This window comes from Suillus fuscotomentosus, assembly GCF_016647785.1.
Source record: "Suillus fuscotomentosus strain FC203 chromosome Unknown F5891scaffold_10, whole genome shotgun sequence".
Lineage (NCBI taxonomy): Eukaryota > Fungi > Basidiomycota > Agaricomycetes > Boletales > Suillaceae > Suillus > Suillus fuscotomentosus.
Window position 1 is genome coordinate 983,483 of NW_024539522.1, and position 20,690 is coordinate 1,004,172.

A 20,690-nucleotide genomic window follows, 5' to 3' on the forward strand; every position below is an offset into this window, starting at 1 on the left:
GTCGTCGTCATCTTCCTCCACCTTGACAGAATGCGATTGCGGAGAATGTGTAGGGAACGGATGTCCTTTATCAGGCCAACTTGAAGGGGGTGATGAGGCTCAATGACTTGATCGGGCTCGATGAGTTAATGAGGCTCGAGTTGATGAGGCTTGAGGAGTTGATGAAGCATCAGAGCCGTGAGAGTCAAAAGAAGGATCGTAGGAATGGTAAGATGGAGGATGATAGACTTTAGATTGAGAGAACATATGGATGTACATGCGCCTAGACTGAATGAAAGAAGTGTGGGAACTTCGTGCACACATCATCAATGCCAACACCGACCTGTCCAAAGTGCAGGAAAGTTTTCACCAAGGACTCCAGCGTCACTCGCCATCTAAGTCAGCCTCGGACATCCTGTCACAGTTCCGTTCGTGACATCGTTGACATCTTGGATTTCACGGATGTAGTTCCGCCGCAGCGATCCCTCAATCTACCTCAAAATTCGGATGCTAGTGTTGGTATGGGATTTGGTGTTGGGGGTGACTCGCAATTTGATGGTCAAGCCGGGGATTCCATGGATACCAACTTAGACGGAGAGACAAGCCAGGAGAACCCTTCGAAGCTAGGCTTCTACCCACCCACTTGGCAAGTATTCCTGCAGGTGGCGAAGTTAGAGATGTGATCACAGGCCGTTCTATCCCACCCAATTCCAGAATCCCAGGACACCCTCAGCCTTGCTCGAGAAGTGTTGGACACTGTGCTATGGATATACCACGAGAAGAAGAATAAACTCGAGAGAGGCTACTTTCCGGAGTACGACATTGACATGTGCCGGCTGGTATGTTCTTACTTTATTAATGGTGAATGCACTCGCTGATAGTTGATGAGCTATGTGACAACCTCTTCACGTTCCGCACAGAGCTCAAGAAGGTCATTATCCCTATTGCAAAAAGGGCATATGATATCTTCCCACAGGGCTCCATGACGCGAAAGGAGGAGGCTCAAAAGCATGTCACCGCAACTGCTGCTAGGCTCCTCAAGAGCGGTGACTACCTCCGGCTCCCTGACTCGTCTGGTGTAAGTCGTGACTCCCAGTAATAGCGCCATTTACATTTAATTCTCGCAGGGATCATTCAAGAATTTCACATTGCAGGCTCTCAAGGACGCTTGTCTTGAATTCTACTACAGCAACAGCAAGAAAGCACTAAAGAACACGGACGAATTCCACCGCACAATCCCTGTCAATGCGATGCTTCTTGTAGCAGTGGTGGTATGCTTATTTTTTTCTTCCTTTCGTCGCTGATGATTTGACAGTTGAAGGGCGTTATCTCTGGCTTTCGGGAGACTGGCACTGACAAGGTTCCTGATCTAACCGCTGAGCAGTGCAGGATCCACTTCGTCAATCTACGGAAATCAGTTGACAAACTGCTCGACATTCCGGAGCGCCGCGACGAGCTTGGAGACATGTTGGACCAATGGGCTAGGATTGGCATGGGCGACTTTGATGGGTATGCAGCTGGGAGTGCAATGGGCAGTGACACGGAGGACATTAATATCATACTTTGATTACCATGTTTTTGTTACACAATCATAACAGTTTATGTGAGCCTTACCAGGCGGTATGTCATGTTTACTGTGTGAAGCCTGTCATTAAATGTATCCTTGGTACAGTATATGTCATATGTACAGTGTGTATTGTCTGTACAAATTGTAGGAGTATGTGACAGTATTGTAAAGGGGGGACTTCCTTGTGTAAGTGTAATGTCTGTACAATAGTGTACAATCTTGTACAGTATTGTACAGATGCCCCCTAGTTTGCTGATGTAGGAGCTGTCATCTGTATAACAACGGGTGTAACAATAGCCGGGGATAAAAAATACATATCATATTCGAAATTTTGTAACCCTACGCTAGGTGCAAACTCATATTTTCAAAGTTTCATGGTCACCGTCACTGTGGCTGACCTTTGTTTACAAATGTTATCTTCCAGCCCCCGGTGAGAGTGTGAGGGGGAATAAGGTTGTGCTGGGTTTGAATTTTTCTTGTATCATGTGACTTATGAAACAGTACCGACAATGCCATCAGATATCGTGAATGTCAGGATTCTGGCCGGTCTTGGCACAAGTCTATGCAGACTTCAGGCCTACGTCTGGGTAGAAGTCTGGGCACCCCTCGGCACACTCGGCAAATTCTAGCGGAGTTGAATCAGCTACTTGCAGGTGCGTTCACCTAAGCAAGGTTATTATTATCATCCTGCCCCTTTGCTGCCCGCTGCCCGCTGTCCGCCAACTGTCAGGAATGCTGCCTGTATGCCCGCCCGTCACCACTGGAGGCGATGGAATCCCCCATTTAGACACCGCTCAAACCATGTCTGAGCTGCTCAAATACCTCACTCGGTATGCCCACTCCTTGTCTTCCTCTCCTGGCTTGAATCGTGCTCCTTCCCCTCTTTCTATGTGCTTGTGTTCTCTCAATATCACATCCTGCTCCCACTATGTCTCCTCCACTGTCTCATGCTGACATTGTGTTGCTTGCGCAGTTGTTCCTCCGCCTGTCTCCCACTGGCCTTGTAACCGATTGTACCAATTGTGGTGGTGTGGTCTCCCTGTCAATCTGTCGGACTGATAGGAGCGGTAATGGCGGGAAACCAATGGCAAGGGTACGTGCTGCTTTGTCTCTAACACTTGCTGCATATTGACTTAAGTTGCCAGCATTCGTCGTGCTCCTTCTACCGTTGGTATCTGCAACTACTTGCCTTACCGCACATCATGTCATTAATTCAAATGTCAACCACATCGCCTAGTCCCCCCAGCTCTCAACCAATCGCCTCCTCTAGCAGTACTACCCTTGCCATGCTGCCACCCTCCTCAACACAGCCCTCGAGCAAGCGACAATGCAAGCGGGGTGAGTGGTGTCTAGGCTCTTTCTGCACTCATCCGCATGCCTTGTGCTGCAGCCATGACTTATGTCTAAGGCATTGTCGTGAGGCAGGTGGTTGTCATTTTCATGGATTTCATGATGGCCTGCCTTTGCATGGAGACGACGAGGATGTGCACGACAAGGAGGTGCATGATGACTTTCTGATTGAGCAGTTGGAGGATGGTGGCTTTGGACGTGAGGAGCTCCGTCAGGCATTGAATGCCTCTCTCAAAGACCTTGACCTTCCAATCCCAGATATACCAGTTCCTTCTATACACGACCTAATATCTGCACCGCCTGCTCCTATCCCCCGCGTCCAATCGCCGAATGTGCCTTTTGAGGCTGATCTACCTTCCTCCCCTGCGCTACCTGCACTACCTCACACACCGTCCTCTAGACCAATGCCGAAGCACCCACGAATCACGCAACAGATGGACCCTATATGGGTTACTGATCTACGTGCCCGGGCCCAACAGGAGGCAGATGATAAGCGGATTGAGGAACGCCGCAAAGAGATGGAACGAGAAGCGAAGCAGCGCTTTGTGTTGCATTGGTTTGACTCTGTAAGTATTATTCCATTTTTCCAATGTGACTCTGCTCATACTATACCTAGGACGATGCCGCTGTCAAGGTTGAATGGGTGTCCAAGTGCCCTTACTATCCTCAATGGCAGCTCGCTGACGATCCCGAGCTTGTTGCATCCTTGGGTGCAGATATTCACAAGATCGAAGTGTACGATGAGCACCTGCAATGCTGGATTCCCACTGCCCTCACACATACCATTTCCCTTGAGTCCAGCTGTAATATATTCCTCTGACGTTACGGTGTCGTGCAGTGCAACAGCTTTCAGGAGCTCTTGATGGCATCAAAATGTATCTCACGCCCTCGTCACCTTCGGTTCAACATGACAGGCGAGCGCGATGCTGTGCGAATGAAGCTCAAGGCCAAGAAGGAGCAGGTACTGCTACCAGACCCTGTAGCTGAGGTTGAGGTCATCGAGACGCCATCATCCCCTGCCATCACAGTCAAGCGTGAACGGGAGGAGAGTCAAGAGCTTACTTCAACTCCTGTGCGGCCACGACTCATGGTTGAGGACTTCAACAGCCGTCGTGCAATATCTATTTTGCCCACACCCTCTCCACTCCCCCTTCGCAGTCATAGTGTCATCTCTCTCTCATCCAGTCCCCCTCGTGATACAATCTCTATGTCAATTTTGTCATCAGCATCATCTGTGATTTCACTTGCATCCTCGCATCACTCAACTGCCTCAGTGGAGGTGTCCAGTGCCCCAACACGACAGCAAGCAACCTCCATCAATATACCCACTATTACTCCCATTCCTGTCCCCAACTATGACCCTGCAAAGCCATCACAGGTGTGGCCCCACAGTATGCACACCATCGACATGGTGGCTGGCTTTCGGCAGATGGATGACAAGCTCCTGCGAGCAAGGTACTTTCAGCATGAGTTGTTCCCTCTCGTATTCGGAATCCCCTATGTCAAGGCCACCTATCACCACAATCACAAAATGTGGCGAGTGACAGATCACACTGTCCTTACTGAACACGAGGCTGCAGGTCATACACCATTGGGTCTTTGGTCGCACTACCTCAGTGCTCGTCGCAGGGCACTTGGGCAGGAGAGCAAGAAGCCTGGCAAGGCCAGGTAAACATACTGTCCCTCATTATATTCTTATTCTCGATTTGTTCAATGTCTGCTCTATACATTTTACTTTATTCTTACTAGTCGCTGTCATAGTTATCTTTGGAAATGCATGTGATATTGATTTCATGATGTCGCGATTGAGAACATTGGTGTGTAACTAATTCTACACCTGAACTAAGGCATTAAGTGAAACATGGATGATAAGGCCTTTTACCCTGCGCACGCAGGGTAGTTACAGTAACACGATTGCGCCAAATGATCATCTCATCTAAAAAGAACTCATACTTGACTGGTGTCATCTCGCGACAAATGTTATGGAAGGCGCCGAACCAGACATTGATCTGCTCTGCAATTGAAGAGTTGAAGTAGTACCCACCATCCTTGTCCAACAACTCTGGATAACCCTTCATGTCACAGTGCTCGCGACACAAAGTGTCCGTCATCTTGTGCTTCATCCGGTGATGAAATGCATCAACACACATGCCGATGTCATCAAAAAATTTGATCTGATGGCTCATAACTTCACGAAGGGCATTGCAGTTGGAGTCGTAGATAAGATGTTGTGGTTTCCGTGCACGAGGAAGGGAATATACCTGCTCAATCAGGAGCTATGCAGCATCAGTAAGGTAGAAAAAGCAGGGATGTTAGGATCACTTACTAAAACATTTGATACTGCCTCATGATGGTACATAGTACTACATGCATTGATTATCCCACAAGGACGAACAACAAGCTGTTCGTTGTTTGTCCGTTGGCGTCGAAAAAGTGCCTTGAGCTTGCCTTGCGTTTCCTTTTCCTTGCAGGCACGATCTTCATCATTGACTCCAGTGGAAGTTGTAACCACCGGTTGCACAAGGCGAGTGTCTCCCGTGTGTCCATCGTGCTCATACCACTCCTCTCCATCTTGGACACCGAGACTGTCGCCAGCATCAACAGAGGCCATGGCATCATTAGACTTCACGAGCTTCTGACGCCATGTTCGACTCTTGCCACTTTGCATGGATTCAACATTGAGAGCCTCCATTTGAAGGTGGAGGGGGTCGTTGCAGGCTTTGCGAAGCTTCCCAGACTGAGTGTCGCAAGTCACAGGCCGGTCACATCCCTCCACAGCGCATATCGTCTCCAAGTGCTTGTGCGCAGGGTCTATAGAACAGTACCGATGGCGAGTATTTGCAAGGGCATTGGTGCATCGCGGGACTGCACAGCACGGATGCCCCACAGTGACACCATCAGTAACAACAACCTCTGTGCGGCTGAGTGTCCCATCAGGCATCTCAAACACCCGCAGGCAGCCATCACAGGCATGTGGAAGCTCCTCTTGTCCATGAGTGATGATGCGCTCGGTACGCTTGCGCATGGCACATGTGAAGCGGTCCTTTTGCTCTCCTCCATGGGGAACTTGTAGGTGAATACCGTTTCGATGGTGGTCGTCAAGCAATGCAAGGAGGGTGAAGGAGTCCCACACCACCTCCGTCGTCACTGAGGTCCCAAATTGCCAAGGTACGTTGTGATCAGAAACTCGACGAGATTGAGCAATATCATATACTCGCGCGCAATTTGTTGCTGAGACACTGAATAAAAACAGTCAGAGACGAAAGAAGGAAACAATGGGTACTCACGGAATCTGCATGAGATCCATCCAGCTCATTGCGAGCTCGAGCTGAATAAATTGGTGCTCAGCAACTTGTAGATAGGATGGTATACCATCGTAGTATGTCCTTGTACCATCCTTGACGCTGTAATTGTGGTGATAATTCGTATGACAAACTGAAAAACGACTGCAAGTTAATGATAGTTTGATGTATTGAGGGCACAAACACTTACCTCGACACTTCAAGTGAACAGACCAAGCAGGATGAGCACCTTGTGCATGGGTAAAGACCACTACACGTCGCTGCTCTTCCTTCTTCAGCAGGGAGTTATTTCGCCAGGCATTACAGTCTGGATTGATGCATGTCTTGACAGGAGGGTATAGGGTGCGCTTCGCTGTAAGATATGTGAGTGTCAAGCTAACATAGAATGAATGATATACTTACTGATCCCTCGCTTGTGGCCATATGATCTGAATGCTTCCTCCTCCTCAGTGGCGGCCTCCTCAGCTGTGGGCAACATCCAAATGAGATCCTTGACAATATCCCATAGGACATCAACAGCATCCTTGGAGATGGCAACCCTTTCGGCCAGAAATTCATTGATGGATGGCAGCAGTATGTTGGGTGCGACGAGGACAGAGACAGTGTGTGGCTGTGGTTGTAGAATATCATCCTTGAGAAGGCTGGAACACCAGAGAAAGGTGGTAAGATTGAGAAATGGCATGGTGGCAAGCTGATCATGTTGCTGCATGGCAGCAAAGAGGGACGTGATGTCCATGGCCCATGCGTTGGTATGCAGCCCCTGGCGGCGGCGGCGGGTGAAGTGTGATGTGACTGGTGGGAGAGGCGGGTATGTGATGTCAGCCATGCTCGGGGGGTGCCGGCGTCTTCAAACTCCGTCAGAGCATCGCCACTTGTACCAAGACTTGTGCCCAGACATAGACTTATACCAAGACCGGCCATTTCAGGAACGTCCTCCAGATATCGCCCCTCCACACTCGAACCGTGGGGCTGGGAAGGAGCCTGGTAATATCTCAGTTCTGCAAATTTTGTGATGACAAAGTTTCAACTTTCACGTTCTGCTCTCTGCCTGTATAAACCTCCAGTCAACGATAATCGATTGGACATCAACGTTCAACGCCGATGCGGGTACCATGCAAATGCACCACGATCAGCATTATCGCCAGCAAGAATTCACCGGTCCACTGATTGGCACGCTTCAACACGTGCTCTTTTTCTCTTGTCGGGTTCTCGATGCGTCCAGGTGCAAAAGCTCGCGAAGAAAATAGTGCTACTGGGGCTATCGTACTTGTAAATGTCTTTCCTCGACAATGCCAAATATTCCATTGTGAAAAGGGTCAGCACAGTTACAAAGATTGTTCCTAGGTATCTAATATAATATATTGCTTTAAATACCCTTACCATTTGTTCACCGTTTCACTGATGGTGCGATTCAGATGTTCAGATGCAAGAGAGTCGAAAGACCATGTTCCTGGGATCAAACACTGACTCGGAATCCGGATATGTTGCGAGTTTTTGACAGATCAACAAAGACCCTGGTTGGTTACGTTGATGCCCATTGCACCGGACCCTACACTCTACTTCAGCGATGTTGGGTATGTCATATTTTCTCTATGTCCCCTTGACAAAATGCAGAGATAGCAATCGCTTCACGGCAAAGTTCACTCTCCGGTCCTGCGTCCCTACATCAAGTCGGACTATGAACAGACCACAATCTTACGAGGTCAAGTGGACACCCTGCGAACCGGTCGCAGGACCTTGCTGTGCTTGCCCAGAACCACCACTTGCAATCTCAGATCTCACGCGCGGCGCGGTCACTGGACGTTACACGATCGTACATGCGTGATGAAGGAATGCGACATTCGTGTGCCTATATATCTGTTCTGTAAGGTCTCAGACTCCATCCTAATGTTTACTCTCTTTTTATAATATCTTCATTCAAAACAATGGCCTCACTTAAGCGTCGTGTGTTTTGCAAGAGTTGAGAATTGTAATTTTTCAGGGTCAGCAAATTCGGGAAGACGGGTATGTAGGTGTTTCTATTTTCTTCCTGCAAAGTTGCCGACTTAGATATGAGCCCTCTCTCAAGGTCCATTCAGGGCTACTGCTACCTACACGACCGGTAAGATCTACGGGAACAATACTCTTGAAAGTCGCTTATATACTGTATAGACTTGAATTCCCGCCTTAGTTGTTCGACGAATTTCTTGGTTCTGCCATCTGGCTCGACGCCATTGATGTGCATCTCTTCGAGGGCATCATGCACACCTCTGAGGTTGCGGAAACATGACCAGCGGGTTTCTATCAGCTCGTTGTATGTGGGAGTGGTGCATCCGAATACGTAGCTTGGGATGCTTAAGTGCCGGGTGTAGTCGAAGATAGAGAGAGCGAGGTGGGGATCACAGTACTTATCACAGAAAGAGCACATGAGGGGCGCGATGAGGTAGGGTGTTGGAGTCCAGGGTGCATAGACGCTGGTTGTGGCGGTGGATTTGCGTTTGCGTTTGCGTTTGCACTTGCATTCAAGGTTGGGGCAGGGCCTGGAGCATGCTGATGCTGTTCCTCGGACTGCTGAGACTGCCCAAAACCGCCCGCTCGCATAGACCATTCAAGCAGCTGTTGATCCGTATCGCAAAGCTCCATTCCCTCCTTATCAAATTCCCCATCTGCCTCCGTCGTCTATCTCAACCGTTTCGAGTGTCGTCTGAGTTTGCCGAATAAATCTGATGTTGGGGCGTGGCCAAATGGCTTGGGACTGATTCCAATCCGTCGAGAACAGCGAGCAGGTCATCGTGGTTTGAGGAGGAGAGTTTGGCGGAGGGGTTCTTTTCCTCTGAGACTGCGTCGAAGATCATGTTAAACGTTTCCCAAAATTGAGCATCATCCTTGGAATATAGCATTTGCTCGACTAACCTATTCATCAAGATATAATGGTGCACTACTGCGTTTCGCGTCGTCTTAGGAAGACCGTTGATGCAGTCCTGAATGAGACGCAAAGTCTCGACCTTATCGTCCAACACGCACGTGCACTTAGTACTGGCCATCAGTAAACCGGTGAGTTCTTGCTGGGGATTATGCTGATTATGGTGCTTTTACATAGTCATATATTGCTTTATATCACTTTATATTCCAATGTGATGAAAACCTTTCCTATATATTACGATATATAATGATATATGACGATATCTTCTTCTCACAGGTTCTCTGATGCACTAGTATTAGGCACCTACGGCGAATAACAATGCATCGACCTCGTCATACGATGTGAGTGGATTGATCAGCAGACTGCAGATCATAAGGAGGAGACTCAGCTAGTGCCAGTGTGTGCGAGTCCCTCGTCTAAATTGATGACCTCGGGGTGATTCGGAAGAGGGTTTTGTTGAGGCACGGAAAAGAGGGATCGGAACCGGCCCGATGTTGTCTTGAGCGTCCATGAGTGGATACGGAACAGAGTATACTTAATCTTTGGCGCAGAGCACAACATCGGCATCTAGAGAAGAGGATGACTGGTGGAAGGTGCCGCCATTGACTAAAGCCGAATCATGAATGGACTCCGTTTCCATCATCGCGACTGCCGGTGTGCTCAAGTGAAATGAGATGACTATCAGAGCAGAACTTCAGGTCAGTACCTTCTTTCGATATCAAACGGCCTGACTTAGTGGTACTGCAATTTGGGTTTGTCAGTGAGTTTTAAATTTTATATTTGGCGCGACTGATCACACACTCACTCGACATAAATAATAACCCCTGTCTACTTGTAATTAGACGAAATACAACAGCTACAATCTCAAAATCACGCTGTATGCATCATGACCAAGTTGAAACGTTGACTGCTGTCAGGTGGAGCGTTAATGTTCTGTTTCACAAAGCTAACATCTTGATATGCACACTCAAGAGATCCTGTTCAGCATAATGCAACATTTCAAACACATAGACAAAGCTCCATAAGAAGTTCTACAACTCTCAACTCTTTGCGAAATACATGACACACAAGCAATCTTATAAAGAGACAAGCAACTCAGTGAGGCCATTGGTTTGAACGAAGATACTATGAAAACATGAGATGCAAACATCACAGAACGAATATCCAGGCGCACCAATGTCTTATCAAGCATGGGTGATCGTGTAACGTCCAGTGTTCGCGTCACGCGAGAGGTTCCAAGTCGTGTTCTGAGCGAGCCCAGTGAGGTCTTGCGACCAGATCGCAGGGGTGTCGACCTGACCTCGTAAGATTGAGGTCTCTTCATAGTCCGACGTGATGTAGGCCCGCAAGACCGGAGTGAACTTTGCCGTGACGCGACTGCCGTCTCTGCATTTCATATTGTGAACCCTCTGAAGGAGAAATAAAAGAAAGGTGACTTACCCGACATCGCTGAAGTAGAGTACAGGTGTGGGCATAAAGTCTCCTCTGTTTACGAAGCCTGGAGGTGGACAATATGCTCAGGTAAAAGATGAGGCAACGAAGATGTTCACAAACCGACTGCTATTTCTTGGATACTCCCAGTGTGGTTCTGGGCCTGCAGGATGCCAGATGTTCCCGCCTGAGGGGGCTGCACGAGGTATTCGTCGGTGGTCGAGATGAAAATCAACGGAAGCCAGGCTTACAGAGAAATGATAGACCTCGTTGGCTTCTGTCAAGGTTGTTTTCTCGCCGTTCTGCATCGTGGCTTGCGTTGGTGCTAGCAATTTCGGAGAAGATGAGAATCGCTCACATTGATATTGACGGAGGTCGCAGCGCTGATGACCTTCCCACTCTCGACCTGGGCTCTGGAGAAAGCGAGTCTATACAATATATGAGCGACTTCTAAGACTATTGTGTTCGTCGATTATCTCACTGGGCCGTATAGGTAGCGGTAGCCCGGTATGGACCTAGAAAGAGGGATCATGTGTAAGTCGGCAACCTGGCAGCAAGAGAATAGGAACACCCACCCGACTTCCCGAATTTGCTGACTCTGAAAGAAATGCAAAGGTTTTAAGTCGCCCCAGACAGAAGTAGACGCACTTACTTCCAAACTATCGGGAAGACGTCCTCGTAGAGGCCTTCCACGTTGGGACTCCAGGCGAGCATGAGCGTGACCTCCTTGCCTAGGTCCTTGCTGCGAAATGTCGGGTAAGAAATTTGTGCAGAGCGAGATTGCCAACACTTACGACTGGAAGGTCAAATTCTTGACGAAGGGCCGGGGTGGCATTGTGTCAGATTGTTAGATACAAAGTGTATTGGTAGTTGAGATTGAGCGTGGATTGACGAGCTTGAGTTCTGCAGTCAGAGTCTCCGCAAGGAGGCTTTTATATGTTTCGGATTGCATAGGTTGTTTCTCCTCCCTTGGTTTGCGACTTAACCAACGTCTCCTTCGTGCCACGGTACCTGACGCTGAAGATCCTAATTATTCGATAAGGCGGTAGCACATGGTGGTCCTTGAATCGGACTTGCTAGACAGCCGGCTTCTGCGGGAACCGATTTACCTGGGCGTTCAAGTGGCGTGCTGGGAAGTTCGTAGCTGCCGTTGGCTGTCCTTCGTACCTTCCAATCGTGCTTGTACTAGTAGGGGGGGTGGAGTCACGGTTACGATCGCAAGTAGGTAGTATATGAAAATAGGAGCCTATGGCCCATGGCGCGTTTCGCGACTGCAATATATTTTTGCTATAGTACTGGCCTCGCCGGCCGAGCTTGAGTCTGGTGTGAATCAACTGTAACGGTTAAAGTTCAGTCAAACGAACTGCAAGACGCTGAACCTGCCAGTGCAAAAAGCTTTAACCGGTACATAGACTCGACTCCGCCGATAAGCGGTTCACTGATGACTTGTGTACAATGCAAGTTCAGAACGTTCAAGGCGCTTCGCCCGCTCGGCTAGTCTTAGCAAACAAATTAAAGCTGAAATAAACTCCTACACATCGGCAGTTTCCGAACTAACAATATTATAAGATGGATAAGGGATTTTGAATTGGGATTTCGACATTGGAATTTCAACAACAAAGTTAGATGAATGTGTTCTATGTTTTGGACTTTGTTGTTCTGAGTTCAGATCAACATAGTTAGAAACTAATATTTCAAAACCAAAATATGTGATCACATTGGACTAAAGCAAGTGAAAACAAATGAATCCACTACTATCACTGATGGGGTTTTTCAAAATGGGTATTAGGTTTCAAAATTCACTGATCATCATATTGCAAGCTATGCACTGCACAAAAATATTCTGCGATTTTAGCCAGTGTTCTCTAGTGTCTATAGAATGCAGCTGTGAAGATCATATAGAAAACATTGAGCAGTTGTGTTCACAATAAATCATCCATTGAAATATGTCACATCACTGAATGTTAATGATTGTAATGCTACAATCTATATACTTTGTCAAACAGGACAAAAACTATGTGAAAACAATCTCTGTCCTTATACAAATGATGCTTACCACTGCGATTTCTATATCATGATTGAGTGAGGGCAGAACCATGTTATCAGTGAAGTTGTTGAAAGAGTGGATGCTGCACCGTGACTATAGTGCAGCATCAATTATAATCTCCGCTCAAAAACTGTACATCGAGTAAGACCCGTCGACAGGGGAGGTGTATCTTATAGCAGCCTCCAGATGGGCCAGGTCATCACTCACCAGCGCAATGACCTGGACTGTGAGTTTAATCCTCGTTGGTATATATCCTACATCCAGTCTTTTATTATACACTTTTGTGAACATACTCACTCTCAATCTATTACTATCATATCCTTTCCACTTAATGCACATACATACATTTAGATTTACTTACTGTGGATAGCTGGTCTATACAATGTACATGCACGAATCCATAGAATCTTTGATTTCCTTCAAACACTTGTTCAGATATTGAGATTCAAAATTCTGCCGAGCGTACCGTTACAGAGCTATAAAACTCTAGTGTGACATTGCTGTGACAAATTTTGAAACAGCATATCCAGTCCCTGCCAAACTGACATTGCACAACCGGATTCCTTCCGCCGCTCAAATATCATCGCAAAAAAATCAAATTTCACCTGGGTGTGATAGAGCACGATTTTTCCCACAGGTCTGTCAAGAAGCGGAAAAAAAAAACTTCTTGATGAGTGTGCTACGCTTCAAACATTGAAAACCTTTGAAAAACCCCGCCAGTGATAGTAAGTGTTTTGGGCAATATTAGGGCTGTTCACCATACCATATACAGTATATGGCCATATAGTGCACGTCCATCAACCGTACTAAGTCCCAATGTAACCGTATATGACAGTTAAAAAAATGCTGATGGTACAGTACAGTATGACATACAATACAAGTCTCAGCCATGCCACAGAGCCAGCTGCACTATTTTGATGTGGCCTGGTGTTGCAGAATTCCCTCTTGTTCCGTGGGAAGGTGGAGGAGGTGACAGCCTGGTGCGAAAGTGGCAAGAGGCTGTTGGGTGGATTCAGAAACTTTCTGTTAGGGAATGGTACAAGGTACCACAGGCCACATCTGTCGGAAAAAAGTTCCCAGGGTTTTAAGGCCTTGCAAGACATTTTAATGCTCTATTTGGCGGGTGTCCTTATAAGGGCTTTTAAACAGATAAGATAATATTTTAATGCTCATTAAAAAGCACTTACATATAAGGGCCCTTTTGATGACCTTACATTGAGTTTTACCTCACCATGCCTCAGAATGGTTCATTAAAATGCCTTATAAGGCCCTCTCAAGGTGCTGAGCTGAACTTGTAATCTGGCAGTATTGGAATGGTACCTAACTTTTTTCCGACATCCATACCCCCACCCTGTGGAAATCCATACTGCTAGTGATGTTCTGGCCTGGCTTTGGCTTGGCCTGAGGGGGCTCAGGCTCACCATATTTCAAGCCAAGGCCATGAGCCAAAGCCAGCCAAAAGCCATGGCTTGAGCCAAACGAAGCTGTGGCTCTTTTGCTATCAGTGTGACATTATATATTGTAGTGCAATAGAACTATGGAACAAGCAACATGGAGCAGACCTAGTCTGTCTCAAAGTCAGACACCTTGTTATCAGCTTCATCATCAGCATCATCTTCCGCATCATCAAGCATGATATCTCAACTATCCTCGTCATTACCATCATCACCTGCAGTCTTCCAGTCACTCCCAGCTTTCATTCAGAGCCAGATAGTATCCAATCTACCACTTCCTGCAACAACTTGTTGCATGTTTCTGCAAAATGATGACACTTGGCAAATAGATGATGTGGCATTTCTAGACACTCACATCCAAACTGGCACCACAGTGATATGCTTCCCATATGGGTAAATTGTATATTTGCAGAGTCCAGTTGGTGTGATCTCACATAGAGCTGCACCAACGCTGAGTATGCACATAGCATCTTCATAGAGAGGCAGTACAAGGGTATGACCAGGTATGAAGGTTAGATCAGCTACAGTGTGATTGGAGAGTATGTGAGTAAGCAAAGATGGCAAAGATGGCAATAGACATTCAATAAACTTCAAAGAAGGGGAGTATAAAACAAAACTGTCCAATTCAAAAATAGCATATGAAAACTATGTATAGTTCTTACATAATTCTAAGTTTGATATTTGAGGCTTGACCCATGGACCCATACCCATCCTATTGCCTATTGACACTACTGGCCCTGCCCTTCATAGATCTCTCACATACTTTTATATACTTACCTTGTTTCTATAGGTATTAGTTTGGACACTTGGTGATGAGCTGAATCTCTAATCTCTGAGCCTAACACTAGCGGTCACCAAGGGACAGTGGTGCCTCCTTTAGTTCCAATATCGACATATGACGGACAACTAGTATCTAATGCAAAAGTCCCCTCAAGAAAATTTACTAGCACTTGCTAAGCCTTAGACTGCAGTGCCTCCTTATATGTCAACATCGACATACAACAGATAACTAGTGTCCAATATGAAGGTCTCCTTAAGAAAATTTTATTCTCCAACCCTATAATTCCAGAATAACAATGGCCAACAGCCACCAGAGCCTTATTACATAAAGTGACACTTTTAATGAGTACAAGGTGAGCATTTGTTAATTGGATCCTTTTTCTCTCTGACACTCGATTGAAGTTATATACTCATGTCCGACTTACACTACAACAGCGCTGGCAATGCATACAGTTGTAACCAAATTGGAATGTAGCAACCACATCCTAGGATTACACTAACAGTTGCACGTCCATCACACATCTCGCTGCCCAATCCTTATGTTCACACTGGGCTGAATAGTACTTTGTTGCTCACTCTAGGGACCAATGGAACTTGCACTCAGTGTTATCATGTATGTTCTATTTTATCTAACTGTGTGCTTAACTGAACGTATAATAGCCCCATTATGCCCTCAACACCCCAGCTGAATTCCCCACCCAGCGTCAGCACCACCCTTCCCCTTCCCCCATCAGGAGTGGTTCACAACTCACTCAGCATGAATTCGACCATAATACCATTGATCCTGTATTCCATCTGCTTTCTGATAGCACCAATCTAGACTTGACTAACCCTGTGGTCATTGCCAAGGTATATGGCCATGTGGCTACCTCAAAAAAAGCTGGGGCTTGTCACAAACTCCACACTACCAAAGCCAAAGGCAAGGAAAATGTGGGAGTGTGACCCACCAAGTGTCTCCATGAGATCACTGCTAATGATGATAATGCTAATGTTAGGGCCAAGTGCAGGTGCCCATCAGGCTCCAACAATTATACTACCACCGATACTAAGGTGCTTCTTGACTTCGTCAAAGAGGAACAGCCACTAGGCTAGCAAGGCCGGTAGGCTATACATTCTAAGTTCTCACAGTAGGCAATAGAACAGGGACATCCTAGCTGAAAAGCTAGTTCCCTCAAAACAAAATTCAAACAGGTAAGATCCCAGCCTTTGTTTATTTAATATATTTTCACTCTGCTCTCAATAGCTTATCAAGAATATGAAGCCCACTGGAGACAGAGTTTGCCCTCCAGATGTCACCCATGTGCACCAAATTGATACACTCATCAATAAATGTGCAGGCACATGTGATCTCAATAATGTAGAGTTTGATGATAATCATGATGATGACAACGACAAAAATTGCTCTCTCTCTTCTGGCATTGATGAGCCACAACATATGGCTGTTATGAAGGTCACATGCACCAAAGCTCCAGTTCCATGATTCAATACATGTGGTACTGCTGTTACAGAGTTGTTAACTTGTCTATCGGGTGCATTCAATCCTGCCGCACAGTGAGCTTGTGATGAAGAACAAGCAGATCGGGGTCTTGCTAATACTCAGTTGATGGCACAGGCACAGCAGCTGTGAGATGTGCAGTTCAAAATTGTTTGATTTGTATAGCAAGCTGTATGACTCTCAATGTGCCTGTGACATGGCAGATCTGCATGTCAGAATGTTGCAGTCTCAGATGTCAGGCTCACATAGTCAGCACCATAGGAAGATGTGTTCTCTGCCTCCAAAAAGGAAGTCCATAATGCACAACCATTACCCAGATGGTGGCCAGTCAATCAGGTGGTTAATGGACAAAGAATTTGCGTCATATGATGACCCATCTGTCAAAGAAGACTCACATGTCAGAGGGCCATCATGTGTTGGAAGGACAGCTAGATGACACATGTCTGCATGTTGTCATCTGGCTATGCACCACTTACAAGGAGCCAAGGACACCATTGCAGATGATGAGTCTGCCAGTGTTACACATGATAAGGATGGCACCCTAAAGGTTTAAAGGATATTAGTTTAGATGATAACCCCTCATCACACATTCTTTCATTCTACTAACTTTGACTCTATCTCTCCGATGTGTGCAAGGAATGATAGCTAGATGAGAAGAGGTGAAAGGGCAAGTAAGGGCAAAGTGGGGTAAAACTCAAATAGACCTCTGGATGCGAGTATAGTATTGGCCCAAGGGGATTGTTACTGAGAATGATTCCTCTAAGTAAAATATGCTGAGGGGAACTTGGGAAACTAGTAAGTAAGGTTAAGAAGGAAGGAAATGTGAAAGCCAAAGGCAAGCTGACACAAGCCGATGTGATGTGATGCAGAGTGATGCAAAGCAATGCAAGCCAATGTGATATGATGTGCCATATGTATGAGGCAATGTAGGAACGTGCAGCTGAAGATATTTTGGTGCACTTAGAGTGTGCGGCTGAGCCGATACATAGGAAACATGAAAGCCGATGGACACACGAAAGTGTTGATATATTCAAGTAAGGCGGCCGACAGAAAGGCACACCAAGATAAGCTAGAGTTTTACTGAATGCTAGTGCAGATGTTTTGTTTTGCGTGCAGAGTGGTGATAGATTTCAAGTGGGGGAAAAAGAATACATGAACTTCATAAATATGGGACATATATGTATGTGTGCCTAAGCGCTATTCAGGACTGAGTAGATAACGATAAGTATGTAAGTAGGGTCTGTGACACATGTAATGAGAATATAAATGAAATAGCTTCAGAAATAAAGTCAGTCTCATATTAATTGAGTATGGTACGCACCAATGAACCAACGGAGGATATGGATAGGATGGACAGAGGATGTGTGAAGGACCCAAAGAAAAGCCAATGTGAGTCGATGACCCATGGCTGTCGGCCAATGATAATACTGTGTGCTATGTCAAAAGCAATGCAGGATATAATAGAGTCTGAGGAATGGCAAATATGGCCTATACAAGGCTGAAAAGACCATAGGTCTTACACCAATTCTCTCATATTCTCTCAGCTTTTAATTGACTTGACTATGCAAGTCTTCAATTTGTCATGTTTTCTTTGATACAGTTTCATGAGTCCTTCACTTATCATAGTTGTTCATATGTCCCCACTGTAGGAGCTAGACCAGAGTCTCAGCGGACATGTAAGACAACGCTAAATTGTATTTACCTAGACCAGAGTCTAGGTCGCACGTTAGCAAAGCTAGATAGAAAGAGTAGTGGTATACGTACCTCAGCAGACATGTAAGACAATGCTGAGGTATCACTGCATATGAGCAAGATATTTAAAGGTAAGCAATAGAAGGTTCAAGACGGAGAGAAGCTACCAGAGAACATATGGTGCCGAAGCTGACAAGATATGATAAGGATCGGGAAAGGAAAAGAAGACAAAAAAATGGTCCCAGAGGCTAATCCTCCGAGACTGGTACCATGTGTGTGTGTCCGACTCGTATCATCCAATGCCCAACTTGTACCATCCAATACTCAATTTGTCCAACTCGTGTCATCCGACTCATATCGTCCAACACCCACAAGTCATCCTGTTTCATTCCATTCTCCAAAGCCAGTAGTTAGTATTTACTGGTACTCTAGTATTACATGAAATATAGTGACCTGGTCCTTCTTCCTTTGCTCCAAGAACAGCATATTTTCAAAATCATGCCAGACCTCAATATCTTTGTCAGTGGCCTGTCAATGATTCATATACACTGTACATATTTGGTTGATGCTCACTCTCTTTGCATGCAGATTGTGCAGACGCACACATGTCTCAATAAAGTCACCCCAGGCCTCTTTGTCCAATATTTCAAGTGGAACATGGAGACAGCCAAATGTACCTTGGATGCCTTGCATACCCCATTCAGCTGTCTGTCGGTATGAAAGCAATTCATGATTGAATGCCATGCATTCCTCAATGTCTGCAGCTGAGCCTCATAAAGTTTGTCCCTGTTTGAGAGGTGCACAGATGCAGCCATCAATATCATTGCTTCCACAGGGGAAGGCAGTGTCAGCCACGATATAATAGCCTATAGGAGTGTGATCTCAAAGGGCTGTGTAAATTTCCTTCGCAACACGAGAGTTGTGCCAGCTTCCTGGTGTGTTTGTCCTTGCTGCTATGATTACACCTGTGATACATGCCATTAGTACAAATTTGTTTAAATATGTATGAGGCTCACCTTGTGATGAAAACATGAGAACTGAACTGATAAAATGCTCTGACAACCAGCCATTGAACATGGCATTTTCAATATCAGTGTCATCTGATGTTTACATGGGAAGTTTCAAGCCATTGATGCTACCAAAGGCTCCTTGAAAGCATGCATGACATGCTACCACAAGGGCACTGCATTCTTCAACCTCATCTCCTCACAACCAACAGATCTTGGTATTAGTGATTTTGCACAGAGTGAGGAGGAGTATGTGCAGGCCAAACAAAAGGTACCATGAAATTGTTGTTGGGACTAGTGCGAAAATCTGTTGCAGACTAATTTGATGCATCATAGAGCTCGGGTAGTGCAATACAAGGCCAAGGGCACCTCCAGCATCAAGAGATTAACAGCCGATATGAGGATTAGCATACTGATTGATGTCATCACAAGGAATATGCATATGATACCAATGTTTTGCAAAGCCAGAGGTGAGGATGAAGGTGAATGTTTCCACGTCAAAGCCCATGGTTGTAATGAAGCCTTGATTGTTCTGGCTTGCAAATAATGCTTGCCAGGGGGTACTCATCCGTGGATTTAGGAGGAGCTGTGCATAGCAAAGGTATAGTCATCTTGATTGGCATCTGTCAATGCATTCTTGTCGAGTCAGCTCAGTTCCCACCAGTACAGCAGCTGCGACAATGAGCACTGATTCTTCATTGTTGTTTACTTCCATCTCCAAGTCTATCTTGTTTTGCAGTGCTTGATACTGATGTAAAGATATTATCCATGATATCACATTGGGCTACAGTTTAGTTTTTCATACAGATTATCTTATTGTGTGATTTGGAAATTGTTTTTCAAAATCTGGTACATGATAGTCTGCATTATTTTGCCTGCAGGAAGTCATCCAATGAGAACATGATTAATGTCAATATATTTGATAATTTGGAAATTAATCTGATAGGAAATTAATTTTAAGCATAATTTTTATTATTTGTTTAAGTTCAATATTGATATTGAACAATAGATGTAAAATATTTTGCACATATTATCCTCCAACCAATCTTAGAAGCAATGTCTGTGAACGAACGCAGCATAGGTTTCCGCCCCTGATTAGTAACAAAGCATCTGATAAGCCTATGATCAGTGTTATTAATAAGTAACGTTTATGGTGACACGCAGGTGACGAGAATGCGGCCATAAGGTTGCCATAAGGTCAAGTCGACATTGACAACGACATTTTTCTAAAATTGACAAACCCTGGTGATTTAATTCTGTTTACTCATGTGCGAGTGTTGATCTAAAACTAGCTGAGCAGGGAAGCGCCTTGAATGTTCTGAACAACCCGGCAACTTGCAATGTACGCAAGCCGCATAACCCATAGCCTCCTGTTTTCGTATACTACCTACTTGCGACCGTAACCGTGACTCAACTTCCTCCAAATAAAATACAACAGGAAGGCATGAAGTATGGTCAATAGCAACTACAAACCTCCCAGCGCGCAACTTGAACGCCCAGGAAACGGCCTCGTGGAGAAGCCGGCTGTCTAGCAAGTCTGATTCAAGGGCCATCATCATGTGCTTGAAGTACAGCCAACAGCGCTACGAACTTGCCGGCACGCAACTTGAACGCCCAGGTAAATCGGTTCACACAGAAGCCGGCTGTCTAGCAAGTCTGATTCAAGGGCCATCATGTGCTACCG

The 20,690-nt window shown here is 45.8% G+C and overlaps 3 protein-coding genes across 3 annotated transcripts; 1 reads left to right on the forward strand and 2 right to left on the reverse strand.

Moving 5' to 3' along the window:
- Nucleotides 1-500: 500 nt before the first annotated feature.
- On the forward strand, nt 501-4,568 carry F5891DRAFT_977267 (uncharacterized protein; the record flags this gene model as incomplete). Its single annotated transcript, XM_041376686.1, has 16 exons — nt 501-629; nt 702-818; nt 869-1,057; nt 1,107-1,250; nt 1,295-1,488; nt 1,578-1,599; nt 1,652-1,668; nt 1,718-1,732; nt 1,917-1,976; nt 2,048-2,199; nt 2,277-2,376; nt 2,609-2,639; nt 2,692-2,884; nt 3,020-3,462; nt 3,513-3,631; nt 3,743-4,568. 16 exons carry the CDS (start codon nt 501-503, stop codon nt 4,566-4,568), a joined length of 2,751 nt encoding a protein of 916 aa, XP_041229988.1.
- Nucleotides 4,569-5,165: 597 nt separating this feature from the next.
- Nucleotides 5,166-6,934, reverse strand: F5891DRAFT_945641 (uncharacterized protein; the record flags this gene model as incomplete). Its single annotated transcript, XM_041374627.1, has 5 exons — nt 5,166-5,837; nt 6,084-6,135; nt 6,184-6,331; nt 6,389-6,550; nt 6,601-6,934. The coding sequence occupies 5 exons, from the start codon at nt 6,932-6,934 to the stop codon at nt 5,166-5,168; spliced, it is 1,368 nt and encodes a 455-aa protein (XP_041229989.1).
- Nucleotides 6,935-10,274: 3,340 nt separating this feature from the next.
- On the reverse strand, nt 10,275-11,564 carry F5891DRAFT_44037 (uncharacterized protein). The gene is made up of 9 exons (XM_041371839.1): nt 11,326-11,564; nt 11,184-11,273; nt 11,107-11,129; nt 11,013-11,046; nt 10,890-10,959; nt 10,783-10,833; nt 10,655-10,727; nt 10,541-10,598; nt 10,275-10,486 (listed from the first exon to the last, which is right to left on the reverse strand). The coding sequence occupies exons 1-9, from the start codon at nt 11,364-11,366 to the stop codon at nt 10,285-10,287; spliced, it is 642 nt and encodes a 213-aa protein (XP_041229990.1). The 5' UTR covers nt 11,367-11,564; the 3' UTR covers nt 10,275-10,284.
- Between the last annotated feature and the right edge of the window lie 9,126 nt (nt 11,565-20,690).